General features: G+C 38.9%; 1 protein-coding gene across 1 annotated transcript in view; it reads right to left on the minus strand.

Moving 5' to 3' along the window:
- Positions 1 to 17192, minus strand: part of CNTN3 (contactin 3) — a 338196-nt gene that overhangs the window by 20931 nt on the left and 300073 nt on the right. Inside the window, exons 17-19 of the mRNA XM_059161515.1 lie at positions 16654 to 16724; positions 15433 to 15667; positions 13064 to 13179 (exon numbers count right to left, since the gene is read on the minus strand). Coding sequence (XP_059017498.1) covers positions 13064 to 13179; positions 15433 to 15667; positions 16654 to 16724 — 422 coding nt within the window. The remainder of the gene's footprint in view (positions 1 to 13063; positions 13180 to 15432; positions 15668 to 16653; positions 16725 to 17192) is intronic.

The following is a 17192-nucleotide window of genomic DNA, read 5'->3' on the forward strand; positions in this document are numbered from 1 at the left end:
TTCTCGGGCCCTAACCAATCAGGTCCAAGTTCAACTCCGGAATACTGGCAGCTCTGCTTCACCTCGCCTGGATGGTGGCGGTGCCCTCTGGGAAGAAAGAAAACTGTCAGAGAAAAGACTATCAAAAAGCCAGCTGGCCAATGGTTTGTCCTCCAGTGATGGCCAGGTGTCAACAAGGCCACCTGTGCATGCAGAGCTGCTGAAGAGAAGAGGAAAGCAGTTAACACAGTTAAATTTAAGTTATGCTAACACGTTTTCTTTGTACTTCATTATTCTGAGTTGTGCAAAACGATCTGAGATGTTATATAAAGAAAAATGTATATGGAGGATAACATATAAAAAAAGCTTAATGAGAATATTTAATAAAAAAAGAAACAAGGGGTATGAAAAATCCAATAAAAATACATGTTTCCCATCTCCAATTCATGCTATCAAGTTTTGCTGTGCTGCGCTATAGAGAACGAACGGATTATCCAGAAAGTCAAAGCAAAACCAACACTAATAGCAACAGCAACAAGACCACCAAATTGTTCAGGAAAAGTACAAGCATTCCTCAGGCTGAGAGTGGATATCACCATTTAATCGTGTAAAGCAGAGCCCAAACACTTAACATAAATATGTAAGGCAGACTGGGTACATATTTTTTTGCTTTCATAAAGAAATGCATATGCTCTCTCCCATATTTCTTGCAACGTGTGCCCTTTCTGACTGACTTTCATTTATCTTCTCTTGATAGCAAAATATGAAAACAGAAGACCATTTCTATAATTTGTGGAAGTCAACAGATGTTCGAGCACAATGAAAATGGCAGTTGATTCTTAGCCATCAGTCATGAAGGCAGTAGACACTTAAGGGGACTGTGGCAAAATAGACAGCCAAGTTCCATCTTAGGGAGTTACTACTTGGCTCTACCAAGGGAAGGAAGATCCAGTGGTTAGAGGTCTTTTATTTTTTTAAGATTTATTTATTTATTTGACAGAGAGAGAGAGAGGAAACTGCTGACTATGGAACCCAATGGAGGGCTCGATTCCCTGACCCTGAGTTCATGAATAAGCTGAAATCAAGTTGGAAAATTGACAGACTGAGCCCCTTTTGCTTGTTTGTTTTTAAGAAAAGGAGAACCTTTATTTTAATGTGAAATGGCCCAAATTTACAGTTGGCTCAATTTTTTTAAAGTCACTGTGTTATCCAAACAAAGCTTGTTTATGATCTACTTAGGATAACCAACTTTAGCCCTCTGGGAAAAATACACTAGAAGTTACAGTGTTTTGGGGAAAAAAAAAGGGTAACTATGAAATTCTTTAGTTAAAAAAATTAGTAGAAAAATCAGATTTTTCAATAATGATCCTAAGTTAGCACACTAATAATGTACTAGGGCAATATTTTCCTTACATATGTGTATGTATGTGTATGTATATATATGCATGTGTGTATATGTGAATATGTATGTACATGTTTGTGTTTATATTTACATTCATATTTATATTTACATACAGGACCCCTTAAATTCATGTAAAATGCTGTGTCTATGTATATGTGTATGTGCATTACTCTTGGAAAAGTTATTAATTTTTATATAAACCTCAAAAGAAGGATATGAACCCAAACGATCAGGACTAAATTGCATATGTAATTTCTACACCTTTAAAGCACTGAATTAACACTGAAACTTGATGATATTTTAGCAAAAAAAAAAAAATAACTACATATCTTAGGGAACACAGTATAATAGGAAATCACAAAGAATTTTTTCATTAATTAAGGATAACGTACAAATTGTCTTTTATAAAGCCACAGCCAAGTAAAATTATTTTTTTAAAGATTTTATTTATTTACTTGAGAGGCAGAGGGAGAGAGGTAGCAGAAGAGAGCAGGAGCTGGGAGGAGAGAGAGAAGCAGGCTCCCCGCTGAGCAGGAAGCCCAATGTGGGGCCTGATCCCAGGACTCTGGGATCATGACCAGAGCTGAAGGCAGGTGCTAAACCTACTGAGCCACCCAGGCACCCCTAAACTGTTAATGGATACTAAAAACTGGTACACATTCCAAATTCAACAACAGTAAACACTAGGTAATATTAGGTTTAGCGGACTCCAAAATGGTAAGACACATTCCCTGCCCTTGAAAACATTATCCGCTTATTATAAACAAAGAATGACACAGAGTCAGTAATTAGAATAACATGCTACAGGCAGCCTGGAACTTGCAGCCTTGGGTATACCACAGATTGGGGAAAGAAATCACATAATTATGAGCCCTTGAAACCCTCAATTAACAGATGGGACATCAGAGGCCCTCAGGAGTTAAGTAACTCAATCAGGGTTGTCCTGTCATACACACTGGTCTCTGCTTATGGGCCATTCTTTTTCTGGTATGTCAAATTACCTCAATTTAAGTTGCCTAAGAAAGTGTACCTCAGGTGACTGATTTAAAGGAGAAATAAAAACAATTTTTAATAGGCATAAGGAATATTTCTTATAAATTTATTTATAAAAAGCACTTAAGGTTCTTGATAGCAGTATGCTTTTGAAGTACTCCATATACCAGAACGAGAGATTTATTTTTGTATCTAAGTTGCTGACATGAATTAGAAATATTTAGACCATAGAGAAAATTTGTACCAAATTGGAATGTGATATTCATTGGTATTGATTATGTAATCTCCTTACATAGCTTTACTTACAAAATTGAATAAATATGCATACAACTCAAACATAAAGAACCAAAGCAGTACATTAATATTCCCAATTTTCTATGAGTAGTTAATAAAATATGTCCTTTAAAATTTTGCTCAAAAATATTTAATAAGGGTAGATAGTTTTTTTCTAAGGAGGGAAAAGTAAAATAAATAAATAAATAAATGAAGAAAAATAAAGGAGGGAAAAGTCAAGAATGAAATAAAGACAAAGACCAAATTTTCCCCTCAGTTGTGTTTGGATTTAAATGGTAAAAGTCCTATACCTGAGAAAACAGACTGTAAGTCCATGCTAATTCAGATTTTATAGACACAATCACAATGCAGGGAAGAAGAAAGGAAACCATATAGACTGAAGGAAAACTTCTGCAAATATAATTGTGCAGTCTGTTAACTATACTTCAATTAAAAAAAAGATATATCTATAGATATATATCTATATAGAGATAGAGAATATATATATATATGTACAAATATACATATATATTTATTTGTATAAACACTTGATGGGAAAGAGTTACTATAACAATGACAGAACATGAAAGTTGCATGTACTAAAGACAAGCAGAGAAAAATAATACAAAATACAAAAAGAATCCTGCTAATAAGAAAGAAAGTTAGCTGACTAGGCTCGGAGTCTAGCTACAAGATACTGATCTGAAGTGGATCTCAAAATAAGTATATTTAAAATGTCCAAATTAACTAAAGAAGGGACTGAATCTATCTTGCCAAGAATAGAAGATTAAAAAAAAAAGGCAAAGAAAACTGGATGGATTTGAAAAATATCAGAAAAATACTGTATTAACAAATACTCAGTGACAGAATTAAGCTAACGACTACATGATTGAAAAGAGAATTAATAGTTGGGGGAAATTGGAGGGGAGACAAACCATGAAAGACTGTGGACTCTGGGAAACAAACTGAGGGTTTTGGAGGGGAGGGGAGTGGAGGGATGGGTGAGCCTGGTGGTGGGTCTTAAAGAAGGCCACGTAATGCATGGAGCACCGGGTGTGGTGCATAAACAATGAATGTTGGAACACTGCAAAAAGTAAAATTAAATTAAATTTAAAAAAGAAAAGAGAATTAATAAATCTACAACATGGAGAAAAAAATAGAAATTATGAAAACAAAGAGATATGGAAGATCAAATGAGAAGTTCCAACCAGAGCTGCAGGAGAGATGGAGGAAAAGGCAACAGTTAAAGAGAACATGTCTGAGAATTTTCCAGAACTGAAGACACATATTTTCAAGTGGTAAAATCTGAGTTGGGCAGGGGGTGGGCAGAGAATAAAAGGTAAATCCATTGCAGAGGAGCAGGTGGTCTGAATAACTGTGGCTCTCAACATTTTTCCATCACCATATACCTGAGAGTAGCTCAACCTCTGGAATATCTGTGTATCACTGTGCCTTGATTTGCTAGTATGGATTGTGCACCTGTGAAGAGAGACAGCTGTACTCCTTGGCATGGCAGACAGCAGGAAGGGCAGATGCCAAGCTCTGGTCACACACCTGAGGCAGCTGTCTGTCTTGGTAATCACCATAGCTCTACCATCAAAGCAAAGCCTGCATATACTGCACTCAGTATTGTTGAGTTCTTAATGACTTAACAAATGTAGTCTAAAATGCCTCCTTCCTTTCCACCACAGAAATTCATAGATCCCCAAACACTAGACATTTCCCTTTAAATGCTAATGAGCTATCTGGTGGCTGCTGGCTCTTGGATAGCTTTAGAATGGGGGCTGGTTGCCAGGGGAACCAACCTTATAATAAGTAGAGGGTGGGAATTTCAGCCCCACCTCCTGACCAGGGACTAGAGATTGTGTCAGTTAACCAACGATCATTGATTTAATCCATCACGATTGCAGTGAAGCCTCCATAAAAAGCCCGAACTGAAGGTTCTGGACTGGTGAACTCACTAAGGTGTTGGGAGGGTAGAGCTCCTGGAGAGGGCATGAAAACTCTGTGTGTGTCCTTCTACAGACCACGTCTTATGTCTCTCTTCCATTTGTCTGTTCCTGAGTTGTATCCTTCATAATAAATATGTAATAGTAAGTAAGGCACTTTCCTGAGTGTTGTGAGCTGTACTAGCAAGATCTCAAACTCAAGGAGGAGGTTGTGGGAACTCCAGATTTATAGCCAATCATAAATATAGGAGGCCTGGCATCTGAAGGGTGTTGAGGCGCAGAAGGGGGAGGTAGGGGACCAGCAGTCTTGTGGACTAGCCCTTAATCTGTGGTATCTGAAGCAAACTCTAGGTTTATGGTGTCAGAATTGAACTCAATTTTAGGATGCCCAATAGGTGTAGGAGAACTGGTCAGTGTAGAGGAAAAAAAATCCACATTATTTGGTATAAGAAGTGTTGGGTGGATATAGTAGAAAGGAAGAATTTTTTTCCTTTTATTCACTAAGCTAAGTACTCAAGTCCTAATATTCTATGCATTTATGAAACATTGGAACTCTGAATTTCTTGATGACATAATATAATTATTTTTCTTCAGAACCATAAAATTATATCACAGGTCCATGTATTTCTATCTGGATAAGTACAGAAAAACAAACTTGAGGAATGTCAGGATTTAAAATGCTATCTCTGTTTCTGCAAGTAATTTGGTTGTTCCAAAAACTAATGTCCCTGCTCTAAGGAGTCCTTAATATTATTGCACATGAGATGTCACTTAATTAAAACTTAACACAGAATGCAATTTATAAAAGGAATGTATTGAAAAATGGCACTTTCTTTAGCCATTTAAGTACAGGTTTTAAGTCAGAAATACTATTTTAGTAGACTAAAATAATTTTGTTTATACTTAAAAGATTTTTCAGAGAAGCTAATATTTCAACTTAGCTTCAAATGTATTTAGATAAAGAGAAGGCAGGAAAAATGCATTCAATAGTGTTTTGGAAGACAAATGTGGATCTATCTTCTGTTCTTACATGGTTCTCAGTCATTGAAGGGCTGACCTATGTGCTGCATGACCTTGGCCCTCTGGCTTCTCTCTGGATTTGGCCAATAGAAGAGAGGAGATGGGAGTGTAGGAAGAGAGAGGCTATGATATTTATTCCCCTGCATCCCTATGCGGGGACACAGTTTGCTAGGGACTACCTTTGCCCTAGCAAAGAACACACACACACACACACACACACACACAGAGAACACAAACTTTCAGTTATAAAATAAAAGTCATGGGGATCTCATGCATAGCAATGGTAATTGTGAAGGGAGATCCTAAAAGTTCTCATCACACACACACACACACACATACACACACAGACACAATTTGTAACTATGTGTGCTGATGGATCTTAACTAGACTTACTGTGATGATCATTTTAAACAATTTATACAAATATCAACTCATTATGTTGTATACCTGAAACTAATATAATGTTGTATGTCAGTTATAGCCCAAACATACCCCCCACCGCCCCGCCACATACACACGCACCACTACCACCACACATACAGAGCTCCCTTTGAGCAACTCTGGCTCACACACAGTGACCGCTCTCTCTAGCATAACCAATCCTTCCTCTGAGCCTAAAGTCTGCATTTCATTCACTTGAATTCATTTTTGCCTGTTTCCTATTTGTTTAAATGTGTCTCAATAGTTTCTATCCAATTTTCCCAAGTTACATTTGACTAATTCTAGAATGAATTAATTCTAGAAGTAGTTAATTCTTTGCTTGATAGTATGGAATTAGACTTAATGTACATTTCTTTTTTTTTTCCAGTAGAATTTTCACACTCTCAAAAAATAACTTAAATATTTGACATCTTTTCCCTTTGTAATTAAAATGTTTCAACCAACCACATTCTCTACAGCTATTTAGAACAGGAGTCTGGACAAAGGTATTGATGAGGGAACAGAAGGCAAGCTGAGGGCAAAGCAGAGGCCCACAAGCCAACACGCCACAACTCCCCCCCAACCCCGCCCCGCCGATGGCGTATAGGTGACACTCCTCAGGCACTCCTGGCTGCCCTAAAGGAAAAACAAAATAGTTAACTTGTAGAGATCACAATCCTGCAAGACCGGAGTCTCCCTCAATTTACAGATGTCCTAGTGATTTACAAGGAAGAAGCTTTCTTATCAATAGCCTAACTTCCAAAGATCCCTAACTCCATTCCTGAAGCCCTAACATCATCTTCCCCTCCATAAAATTGAGGGAGGCTGAGGCAAAGGGAAATGTAAATAAAGTTAAATTTCTTCTAAACCTAAAGTTCACGGATAAGGATGTATGATAGCAGGAATGTGGCATTCCTCCAGGAATCTCCCAACTATACCTTACTGTTAATGCCTTACTAAATAAAAGGAAAAACAACCTTAACTTGAAATGGCACGACCTTAGGTATCCTGTGGGTCCTCTTTAGCATATGAAAGTTCTTTCAAACTCTCCCTTTTCCTTACCTTTGCCAACCCCATAGTATATTATAAGCCCCCCCTCAGACCCCCGGAGGAAGCAGCTCTTTCTGCCAATGGGTCCTGTCCCCCTGCTTTAATAAACTACCATTTTGCACCAAAGATGTCTCACGAATTCTTTCTTGGTCATTGGCTCCAGACCTCACCCCACGGAACCTCACTTATATTCTAAAACTTAACCGGTATCAGTGAGGTTAATAGCCATGCAGGTTGCACATTTTTTTTTTTTTTTTGGTTTTGCTCCTCTCCCACGCATTTAAAAAAATCACTAAGTATCCCCCAAAAGTGCTAATCTATATTATCTCAGAATTGTAGACATTTGTTTCAATCACTTATCAAGGTTATTCTCTCCAGTTTTATTTTTCAAGACATATAATGGCTTTCAGAAACTGATGGGAGAAATCACGCTATAACTTGGGAGCTTTTGTTCCTCCGGCACCTGCTACCCATGAACTTCAACCCTTTGCAACTTCTTTATCATGTCTGCATCTCAGGTTCCTATCCAAAGGGCACAAGAAAAGATCTGAGCCTGAGTGTTCCGGCTTAGCAGATGAAATAAATTGGAGCCCAGGGAAATGAGCTCCTCAACTACTACTTGGTCAAATCAGAAAGAAAATTAGTCTGGATGCTAATGATGATGTGGGCTCAGCATGCCACGTGGCACATGATCAACCCTCGCTGAGATGAGAGGAAAGCAGGAGCTTTTAACAATTTTAAAGCCATATTGGGGAAACTGCAACCCAGAAAGTTAGCCACACGACTGGTAATTAGCCACTCCGCTAAGTCATTTGTTTTTCCCTGTTAGTGTCTAAATCATGATTGAACCTAAGAAAATACATATTTTTATCTTCGTGTAATTACATAAAATATTTCTTAAGATTCTCCAAATTAGCCTATCTTTCTCTTCCTATGTAACAAGCACTTGGGAAAGAAAATTTTTTTTTAATTTATTTTTTATTATGTTATGTTTGTCACCATACAGAACAGCATTAGTTTGTGATGTAGTGTTCCATGATTCATGGAAAGAAATTTTCACTAGTTGTTTCCCTTCAACACCTTATTCATGCTGCATTTGGATGTTAGGTCTGCGGCTCTTTTATACAGACCAGCAAGCTGATATGCACCCCAACCCACAGATAATGTCAAAGTAAGTCCCATTTTCTCTTTGCCTCTCTCATCTTTTTGCCTCCTAACCCGAGGGCAACACACCAGCACCAACAGAAACAACAGCATTGAATGATGCATTTGGATTATACTAGGTCTTTCTATGTTTCTTCACTGCTTTTTCCAATTTTTCCTTCCAAAGAGAGATTATCCCAGTGACCAATGCTCAAAACAGAGAAAAGCCCAAGTCTCTTCCAGCCATTTTGACAGTAGCTGCTTTATCTCTTTTTATTCTCTAATGATGCAGTGTGTTATTTACTATTATCATCTTTATTTTAACTGAGCTTTGGAGAGCTTTAATAACTTGCTCAAGGCCACAGCAGCAAGATAGTGGAGTCAAAATTGCATTTATTCAATCAACACATATTTTTTTGCATGCCTCCTGTGTGCTAGATAGGACTCCTGGCACTTGGCGTACATCAGTGAATAAACAAGCAGATTTCCTGGTCCCTGGTGGAGCCCGTCCTCTATCCTAGTAGAGTTGGCTGCAAGTCTGTCTAATTCTAAGATGGTGTGGACTTAATAAGATTCTACACTGGCTCTTTTTGGATTCTTTGGTTTTCTCTTTCATTTAATCACTTTTTCATGACATAAACAAAAGAGGTATAACTCAGCTTTCTTGTAGAATATTCTTATCAGCTTACATTTATGTATAGCAAAATTAACATCTATCTGTCCCCATGCTGCCAAAAAATTGCCAGCAACTGCTACCTTGGCTGTGGTGCTTTGAAAACCACAAAGCCCATTTATGTATATTCTCTTGTTTCTCTTAAGTATTTCACAAACTACAACTGGCTCTCGAATTATGATCCTGTCTTGTGGTTTGTGAAGGGTAAGGTTATTAACGGCGATGTGCATCTCCGTCCATTGTCTGAGGCATGCAAAATGTGTTTGTTTATTTTCCTTAAGTTAATTTGATTTACCACCGAGTTTCATATCCTGCTCAGCTAATGAGAAATTCAACCTCAGTCACTGCTGGGGCGCCCATTCCCAAAACCTTGCCAAGAAAACTTAATATTACATTGATTTGATCCCTTTAGTTCTCGGACCATGCTTGGAGAATGGGAAATCATTGATCATTGCTGAAAGTGCGAAATAGATCTGTTCCCTCCTGTGGTCTTACCACCAACATGGAGACTGCCAGGTAGAGAGGTATGGGCCCCCCAAGATTTTGTTAAGCATCAGATCTTTGTTTCCACCAAGGTCACCTGAAATTTCACTTCTATTTTTTTCTCAGTGGCATCTGCTTTCTTCTTACCTTCCAGGACACATGGAACTAACTTTTTAAGGGCTTGAGTTTTGCAAACAAACCTAGGGAGAAAGGGCTCTTGCAGGCAACCCCTCTTGACAACTATCATAAACTCTCTTGAGGCAAAGAAGCTTAGAGTGGAAGAACTGCTTGAGGATATTTACTGGGGAGAATTCTATAAATTAATATTTCAGCAATTCTTTTGAGATAGGGCTTGCACTTAGGGACTGTTTACTATTATGAGCCAGAGACTGCAAGAAGCACGTTAAGTGTCCAATACCATTCAGTACTCCCTAAATCCTAATAAGATTAGGTCAATTACTGCCCAATTCTGGGAAAAAATCTGGAAAACGAGGCTCACAAAGTTGATGTGACTTTTCCAGCACAACCAGTGGCATGTGGCAGTCAAGATGCCATGCAGCTTTGAGCTCAGAACTGCTTCCCTTTCCATCTCCCTCCATCCCACTCACCTTTCCCCCACAATTCCATTTCTCTAATCACTGGGGAGAAAGTAGGGATTGCTTCTTAGATTCACTGTCATGGAATTAAAGGAACTTTCCAACTATATGGTCTTGGCTTCCTTTCAGAAGCTGTCCAAGGCAGTTTGCGGTGTTTGCGTGGTATTTTACTTCTTTATGTCTAGGCAGTTCTGTCCCTGGTCAAGTTTCTGTGTTTCCTGTATTGAAGGTGTAGGAAGACATTTCCCTATGGACACCTACTAAAAATCTACATCAACAAGACCCACTTCTAGATATTGGGGTTCAGTGAGTCCAGGGAGGGCTCTGGGGGTTCATCTTTAGCAACAATTAAGGTAATTCTGGTGAAGGCCGTCCACCATGCCATCGTGGAGCACTGCTGCTCTAGCCTCTTTTCTCTGCTTTATCACTGATATTTATTCAAGTCAATGTCTGGTTACCGGGAACAAAAACTCTCTCAATTCAATTATAAAGGGAGTTTACTGAAAAGGAGAGCAAGGTGACATTATGAAAAAGAATACGGAGAGTCTACTTGAGAACTGGACAATTATCGAAGAGCTATTCTGTTTTGCTTGCTGTCCCTACAGCTCCATGGGTCCTTGTCTCCTCCATTCATTGGAGTTGTAGCAGAGTCTGTCTGCTCCCTCTCACCTGCGACAAGCTTTGTCCCACTTGCCCATGGCCTTAACTTGGGAAGCCTGAACCGAGTCCTAAATTCCACATATCACTGCATTTTACTCAGTAATTACAATCTCTATATTGCTTAGTTCAACATATCAAACAAGAATCTGACTAGCTCCGCCTGACTGTCCATGGATCAGGTGGCCACCCCGGTGTCATAGTTGGAGGTTATGTGGGCAAGTGGAGGGGTATATGGTCCTGTGTTGCATATGTTGCATATGACACCACCCCGGTGTCATAGTTGGAGGTTATGTGGGCAAGTGGAGGGGTATATGGTCCTGTGTGAGCCTGCCCCTGAATCAGGAGTGACAAGCATGAGGGAGGGTCCTTAAAAAGATGGCTGTGGGTGGGGATGAAATCAGAACTATGATTCTTACAATATCACTGTCAGAGGTCTTTTTAAGACTTTACTTTTGGGTTGCCTGGGTGGTTCAGTGGGTTAAAAGTCAGAATCTTGATTTGGGCTTGGGTGATGATCTCAGGGTCCTATGGAGCTCTGTGTTCAGCAGGAGCTGCTAGAGATTCTCTCTTCCTCTCCCTTTGCACCTTCCCCTGCTTGCATCCTCTCTCTCTATAGGGAATACATACATAAATCTTAAAAAAAAAAAAAAGGACTTAGTTTTTATCTTGCCAGTTCTCAGTTCAATTCCTTCCAGCTCTAATGGTTCCCTACTAAACATGGGGCCAAGTCAGAACAGTTCTTCTCAATATTCAAAGCCATATGTGACCTGGCTCTCCTGTATCTATCTGCAGTCATCCCTCCTATAGGAACCTTCTTCAGTAGGTGGGTCACCACTCCCTCTAGTCCTCCAACATGCCATGCTTAATCTGGAATTTTCCATCTTCTCTCTTTGCTTATTTTCCTTTAAATCCCATTAAACCTATGACAGCTTTTAAGACTACTCATTACTCTTGACCATCCAAACACTTCCTCTGTTACCTATTCTGATGGTCATTACATTTGGTCTTGTGCCATGCTGTTTCAGATCTCTCATCTTACTTCTCCAAACAGAGTTCGTTAAAGGCAAGAATTAGGTCACAGACTGAAGGCAAGAATTAAGTTATAGACAGTTATCTTCTGGAGGGCCTAACAGAGAATCGTACAATGTAACAAGGCCACCAAGAAGGTAAGACAAAGAAAGAGCTGGACGAAAATGATTTCCTATTGGCATAAATATCTTTTGAACTTAAATATTACAGTTCAATATCACTCTTATTTTTTAGTCAATCCATCTAAAAGATTTGGCTCATCTGATATATGATTTCTTTCCATATTCTTTTTTTAAATTAAAGATTTATTATTTTTGAGAGAGAGAGAGATATTGAAAGAGAGAAAGCGGAGGGGCAGATGAAGAGGGAAAAAGAGAATCTCAAGCAGACTCCAGGCTAAAAATGGATCCTGACTTGTAGCTTGATCCCACCACCCTAAGAACATGACCCAAGCCGAAAGCAAGAGTCCGATGTACAACTGATTGTGCCACCCAGCCGCTCCACTGTTTTTTCTTTCTATACCAAGTTATTTTCATTCAACTTATTAAGTTAAACTCAATAACCACTAATAATTACATGGGACAATGTGCTAGTAGAATTTCAACAGAAGTCAGACTTTAAATGTCATTGTTAAAAAGAATTTTAAATGGAAGGAGACAAGGTACCATGGCAACATACATATACAATCTACTAGTTTTATTTATTTTTTTATTTTTAATTTAATTTTATTTTTTTCAGTGTTCCAAAATTCATTATTTATGCACCACACCCAGTGCTCCATGCAATACGTGCCCTCCATAATACCCACCACCAGGCTCATGCAACCTCCCATCCCAAACAAACCTCAGTTTGTTTCTCAGAGTCCACAGTCTCTCATGGTTTGTGTTGGAGAGGATGTGGAGAAAGGGGAACCCTCTCACACTGTTGGTGGGAATGCGAGTTGGTGCAGTCACTTTGGAAAACAGTGTGGAAATTCCTTAAGAAATTAAAAATAGAGCTACTCTATGACCTTGCAATTGCACTACTGGGCATTTACCCCAAAAATACAGAGGTAGTGAAAAGAAGGGCCATCTGTACCCCAATGTTCATAGCAGCAATGGCCACAGTCTCCAAACTGTGGAAAGAGCTAAGATGCCCTTCAGATGTGGTCCATATAGACAATGGAGTATTATGTCTCCATCAGAAAGGATGAACACCCAACATTTTCATCAACATGGACGGGACTGGAGGATATTATGCTGAGTGAAATAAGTCAAACAGAGAGAGTCAATTATCACATTGTTTCACTTACTTGTGGAGCACAAAGAAATACATGGAGGACATGGGGAGATGGAGAGGAGAAGGGAGAGGGTGGAAATCGAAGGGGCAGTCTATTAGTTTTAAAAGAAATTACCTCATAGCCAAGCAAATGTCCATTACTTAACTTCCAAGGAATGGTATTCCATGAGACTTCAATTTCTGAGGAAGATAGGCTATTTGCAGATACTTGAGACGGAGCTATTATAGGCTCTGTTTGGCAACAGAAAGTGAAATACAATGATTATTTTGGTAGTTAATTTAAAAATTTATTGAAGGTCATATTTTTAAAAATGCGCTTTAACATATTCAAAAATCCAATAAAACACTTTATCAAAACATTTGAAAACATAAACCATGTCTTAATCTATTTCCCTGCTGTGGGAGTAGATAGACTTTTCCTTGCTAAACCCCAGCAGAAAACTCTTTTTTCCTCTGTTGCACTTTTTTCTTGGTATCTTTTCTTCCCTTCTTTCCTTATGTTCTATGTTCTCTCCACCAGCTCCTTATTTCTTTCCCCTCCATCCCACAGCTCTTGCTTGGGCATTCCAATGCACACAAATGCTGCCTGTTTGTTTGTTTAATTTTGTCTTGCCAAACAAAGTCATGCTCTACAGAGTTCATTTATTCAATAAGCATTTAGTTAGTGTCTTCTGTATCCAAGGCCCACAGGAGGGGCACACTAAATGAGATACAGCAATCTCCAGACGTTTACTGTTTTGAAGGAGTAGACAGACATGCACAGAACTTATTACACAACAAATATCCCTCTGTAATAAAAAACTCTTAGCTTGAGGGGCTCATAGTCATTCTCCTGTCTCACAGCACAGATCTGAGTAGGGACTTCCCCTCTCCCAATATCCATTTCTGTGTTAAATCATCCTTCTTCTGGGCTGTACTGATTGATAGTGAGGCACAATCTTGGTCCAAGGAAGGGCCTATTAGATTTTCTGTCCTGATAATTCGAAACTTGGTTTGGACAAATGAGGAGTACTTGAGGCCAGTCAATCCAGTCCTGGCACCCTAGAGAGCTAGAGGGTTTCTGAGGCTCCACAGCTTTTCTTATTAATGATCTTTACGAGGTATGCTGTTTAAATCTTCTTTTGATTCAGTAAGTCATAGTATCCAACAAATCCTTCACTTTTTCATAGAAAAGTCAAATCTCTATCTGATGTTTGGAACAGAAAGACCTTTATTCAACTCATTAGTGGTGGCAAGAATAATAACAGGAGGAGGAAAGTGCAGGGGGGGGGGAGGGAGAGGGTAACAGGCTCTGATTGTCCCTCCTTCCAACCTTCAGCCCTCCCCGTCCAGAATGCACAGGGTAGGCAGTGCTTGAAAACTCCCTGGTTAACTTTCATCCTTCCTCAGACTGCTGCCCTTACAAGGAAAATCCTTGGCTAGTCTTGGAAATGGGGCCTGGCTATGACTATAAAGGCTCTTATTTTTTGCAAAGTTTTTTAATACTACTTGTTTGTTTTTCTCTCAGAACTCCATAAAAAAGAGAGGATAAGAATATGTGGTATTAAAAAACGGAGTCTTATTATTTTAGACATAACAACTGTGGACCGCCTTCTGCAATTTACTGCAGGGTCTTGGGGTAGAGAAGACACTGCAAAGTCACCTTTCATGAGTTCAGAATGGTTCAGAGCAAAGGCTCTTGATTAAAATACTTGTTTGGTAAGTCTGTATGGAGTATGGCTAGTTTATTCATTTCCTTCATTAAAATTCCATTTTCTTATGTATACATGGGCTATAATGATAGTACCCACAGGTAATTCCTCCTTAGAAAACCCAAATTAGGTAAAGTCTGGCAATGGTAAGCATCAATATATGAGAGCTCCTATCATTCTTATTAAGTAGAACCCCATGTGATAGCCAATATTCAGCTGCTTTTTTTCCTAATAAAATGGCAATTTCATATGATTCTCCTAATAATCATATTTTCTAAGGAGATACCATAGTTGGGGCAAGTTTAAGGAAAGGCAGAGAGACAGCATGAGTCCAGAGTGGAGTATGTATGAATCTACACTAGCTGGAGCCAGTGTTTCACATCTTTAAGCCTGAACATTGCACACCTCGCCATGTCATACTTTAGGCCTCCTTCTCCATTCTGCTAACGTCCCATTCTCAGGTCATAGGAAACACCATAAGAATTGAGACTGGAGCACTTTGAAGAGAGTATCCTAATCTTATCCCCCAAAGAAGAAGGCTGTGGAAAGCTGCGTTGTGCCCTGTTTCACAAGCTGGAGCTCAAAATGTACTCATCTTCCACAGATTTTAACCAAGAGTTACATCCTCTGACTAGCTATTAAGCCTCGTACTTCAAGTCGGCTTGGTTGATGTTTATTACCTGGACTGTGAATCTAACTGTGGCTTCAGTCATTATTCTTTGGAAGAAATTTATCTGAAGTCACAAAGCATTTGCTAGGTTTACTGAAAACACAAACCACACAGTCTCCATACCTTCTTCGGCAGAGAACACGGTTGTCACCGGGCTAAATGGTCCTTCACCTTTGTTATTATAAACACCCACTTTAACTTCATACAGTGAAAATGGCATGATGCTTTCATTCCTAAAGACATATCTTGGGGTATCAGGAGATGTGACCACTGTCTGGATCCAGTTAGTAACTCCAAGAGGGCGGAAGGCAACAACATAACCAAAACCTTCACCATTCTGTAGTTCTTCAGGGACTGGCTACAAAGGAAAGACATATTAAATTCACCCTTACACATGAGGGCCAGGCAAAAATAAATGCATTCTAATCCTTAGTCTTTTGCAAAACCCATCAAATAATAATTGACATTGTATTAAGAGGTTCTGTAAAAAAAGGAGAAAAAGGTCAGTGGCACAGTCAGGTGCTTTAAAGAGACATATGCCACTTTTTCATAGCCATCCAGATAACCAGTTGGAATTTAGTTCTAAAGTTATTCAGATTTTTTTAAGCACCCTGTAGCTTCAATCTGAGTTCTGTATCATAAGATATACTTTCAGTTGAATATACCTCATCACTTGAGTCAAATAAAAATCATCTAATCCAGAACGTTGACTTTATGGAAAAAAAATTACCTATTGATATGATGATTAAGTACAAAGGACTAAACTGTATTAAAAAAAGAAAGTAAAAATAATGTATTAAGGTCAAAGCTGTATTTAGATCATGTCAACAATTCCTACTGACACTCCTTCATGATCTTTTAACTTTCTATTTTTCCATCAACATCTTCAAATAACACAGCCGATTCTCATGCTTTCTGACTTTAAATGTGCTAATTACATTTTTTCCTAATTACAACATAAAGCAAGAGCTGAGAGCATGGCCAGGAAGCAAGCACCTGCTGGAATCAGTGGGTGAACATCATCAGTGGGGTTACAGCTGCGTGGAAAGCCGTGAGGACAGCTTGAGAGCAAACAGCCAGGACTTGACTCTCAACCCCATGTTTACCAGCCAAATGACCTTGGGCAAATTATTTAATATTCTCTATGCCTTAGTGTTTTCATCTATAAAATGTTGCAAGAGTGAAATGAAAAAAAAAAAAAAAACCAACAAAAACCAAATCTGTTCTAGAAAAAGTGATTAGCATAGGGTGAGCTACTAGTACTAAGGCTCACTACCAGCACCACCAGGGGCTGTGATGGGAAGAGCAAACCCTTGACGGGGAGGCTGCTGTCCAGACACTTACATCCCAAGTTATCACCAGCTCAGACCGGCTTCCACCTCCTCCACTGACTTCTGAAGGAGGCACTTCTGGAACTGTGTAGGTAAGAGAGACAGAGATAAAACCCTATTTGCATTTGATTCAATGTTGCTTATTTCTAATATTTGAAGTAATTGGATCACTGGCACATTATACATATGTATGTGTGTGTGTGTATCTGGATCATGGGAGACATACACACAATATCCATAAATGCATATTTATCTTTGAGGAGATCATCAAGTAATTTATATTTACATGAAATTTTCATAGATCCGCAACACCTCAAACAATAAGAAAAAAATGACTCAGGATAGAGGTCAATACAACAAGGGAAAGTGATTCCATGGGGATGATGGGAAATGAACCTGGCATGAACGTTTCATTTGTGACTCTTCCATATTACAGATATAATTGCTGTATCAACATTGACTTTACTTAAAAAAAAAAAAGGACCTAGACTCAAATCCTCAAATCTTGTTATGAGGTATTGTTTATATACCTCACATGGGTATCAGATTCCC

Source organism: Mustela lutreola, chromosome 2 (assembly GCF_030435805.1).
Source record: "Mustela lutreola isolate mMusLut2 chromosome 2, mMusLut2.pri, whole genome shotgun sequence".
NCBI classification, from domain to species: Eukaryota; Metazoa; Chordata; class Mammalia; order Carnivora; family Mustelidae; genus Mustela; species Mustela lutreola.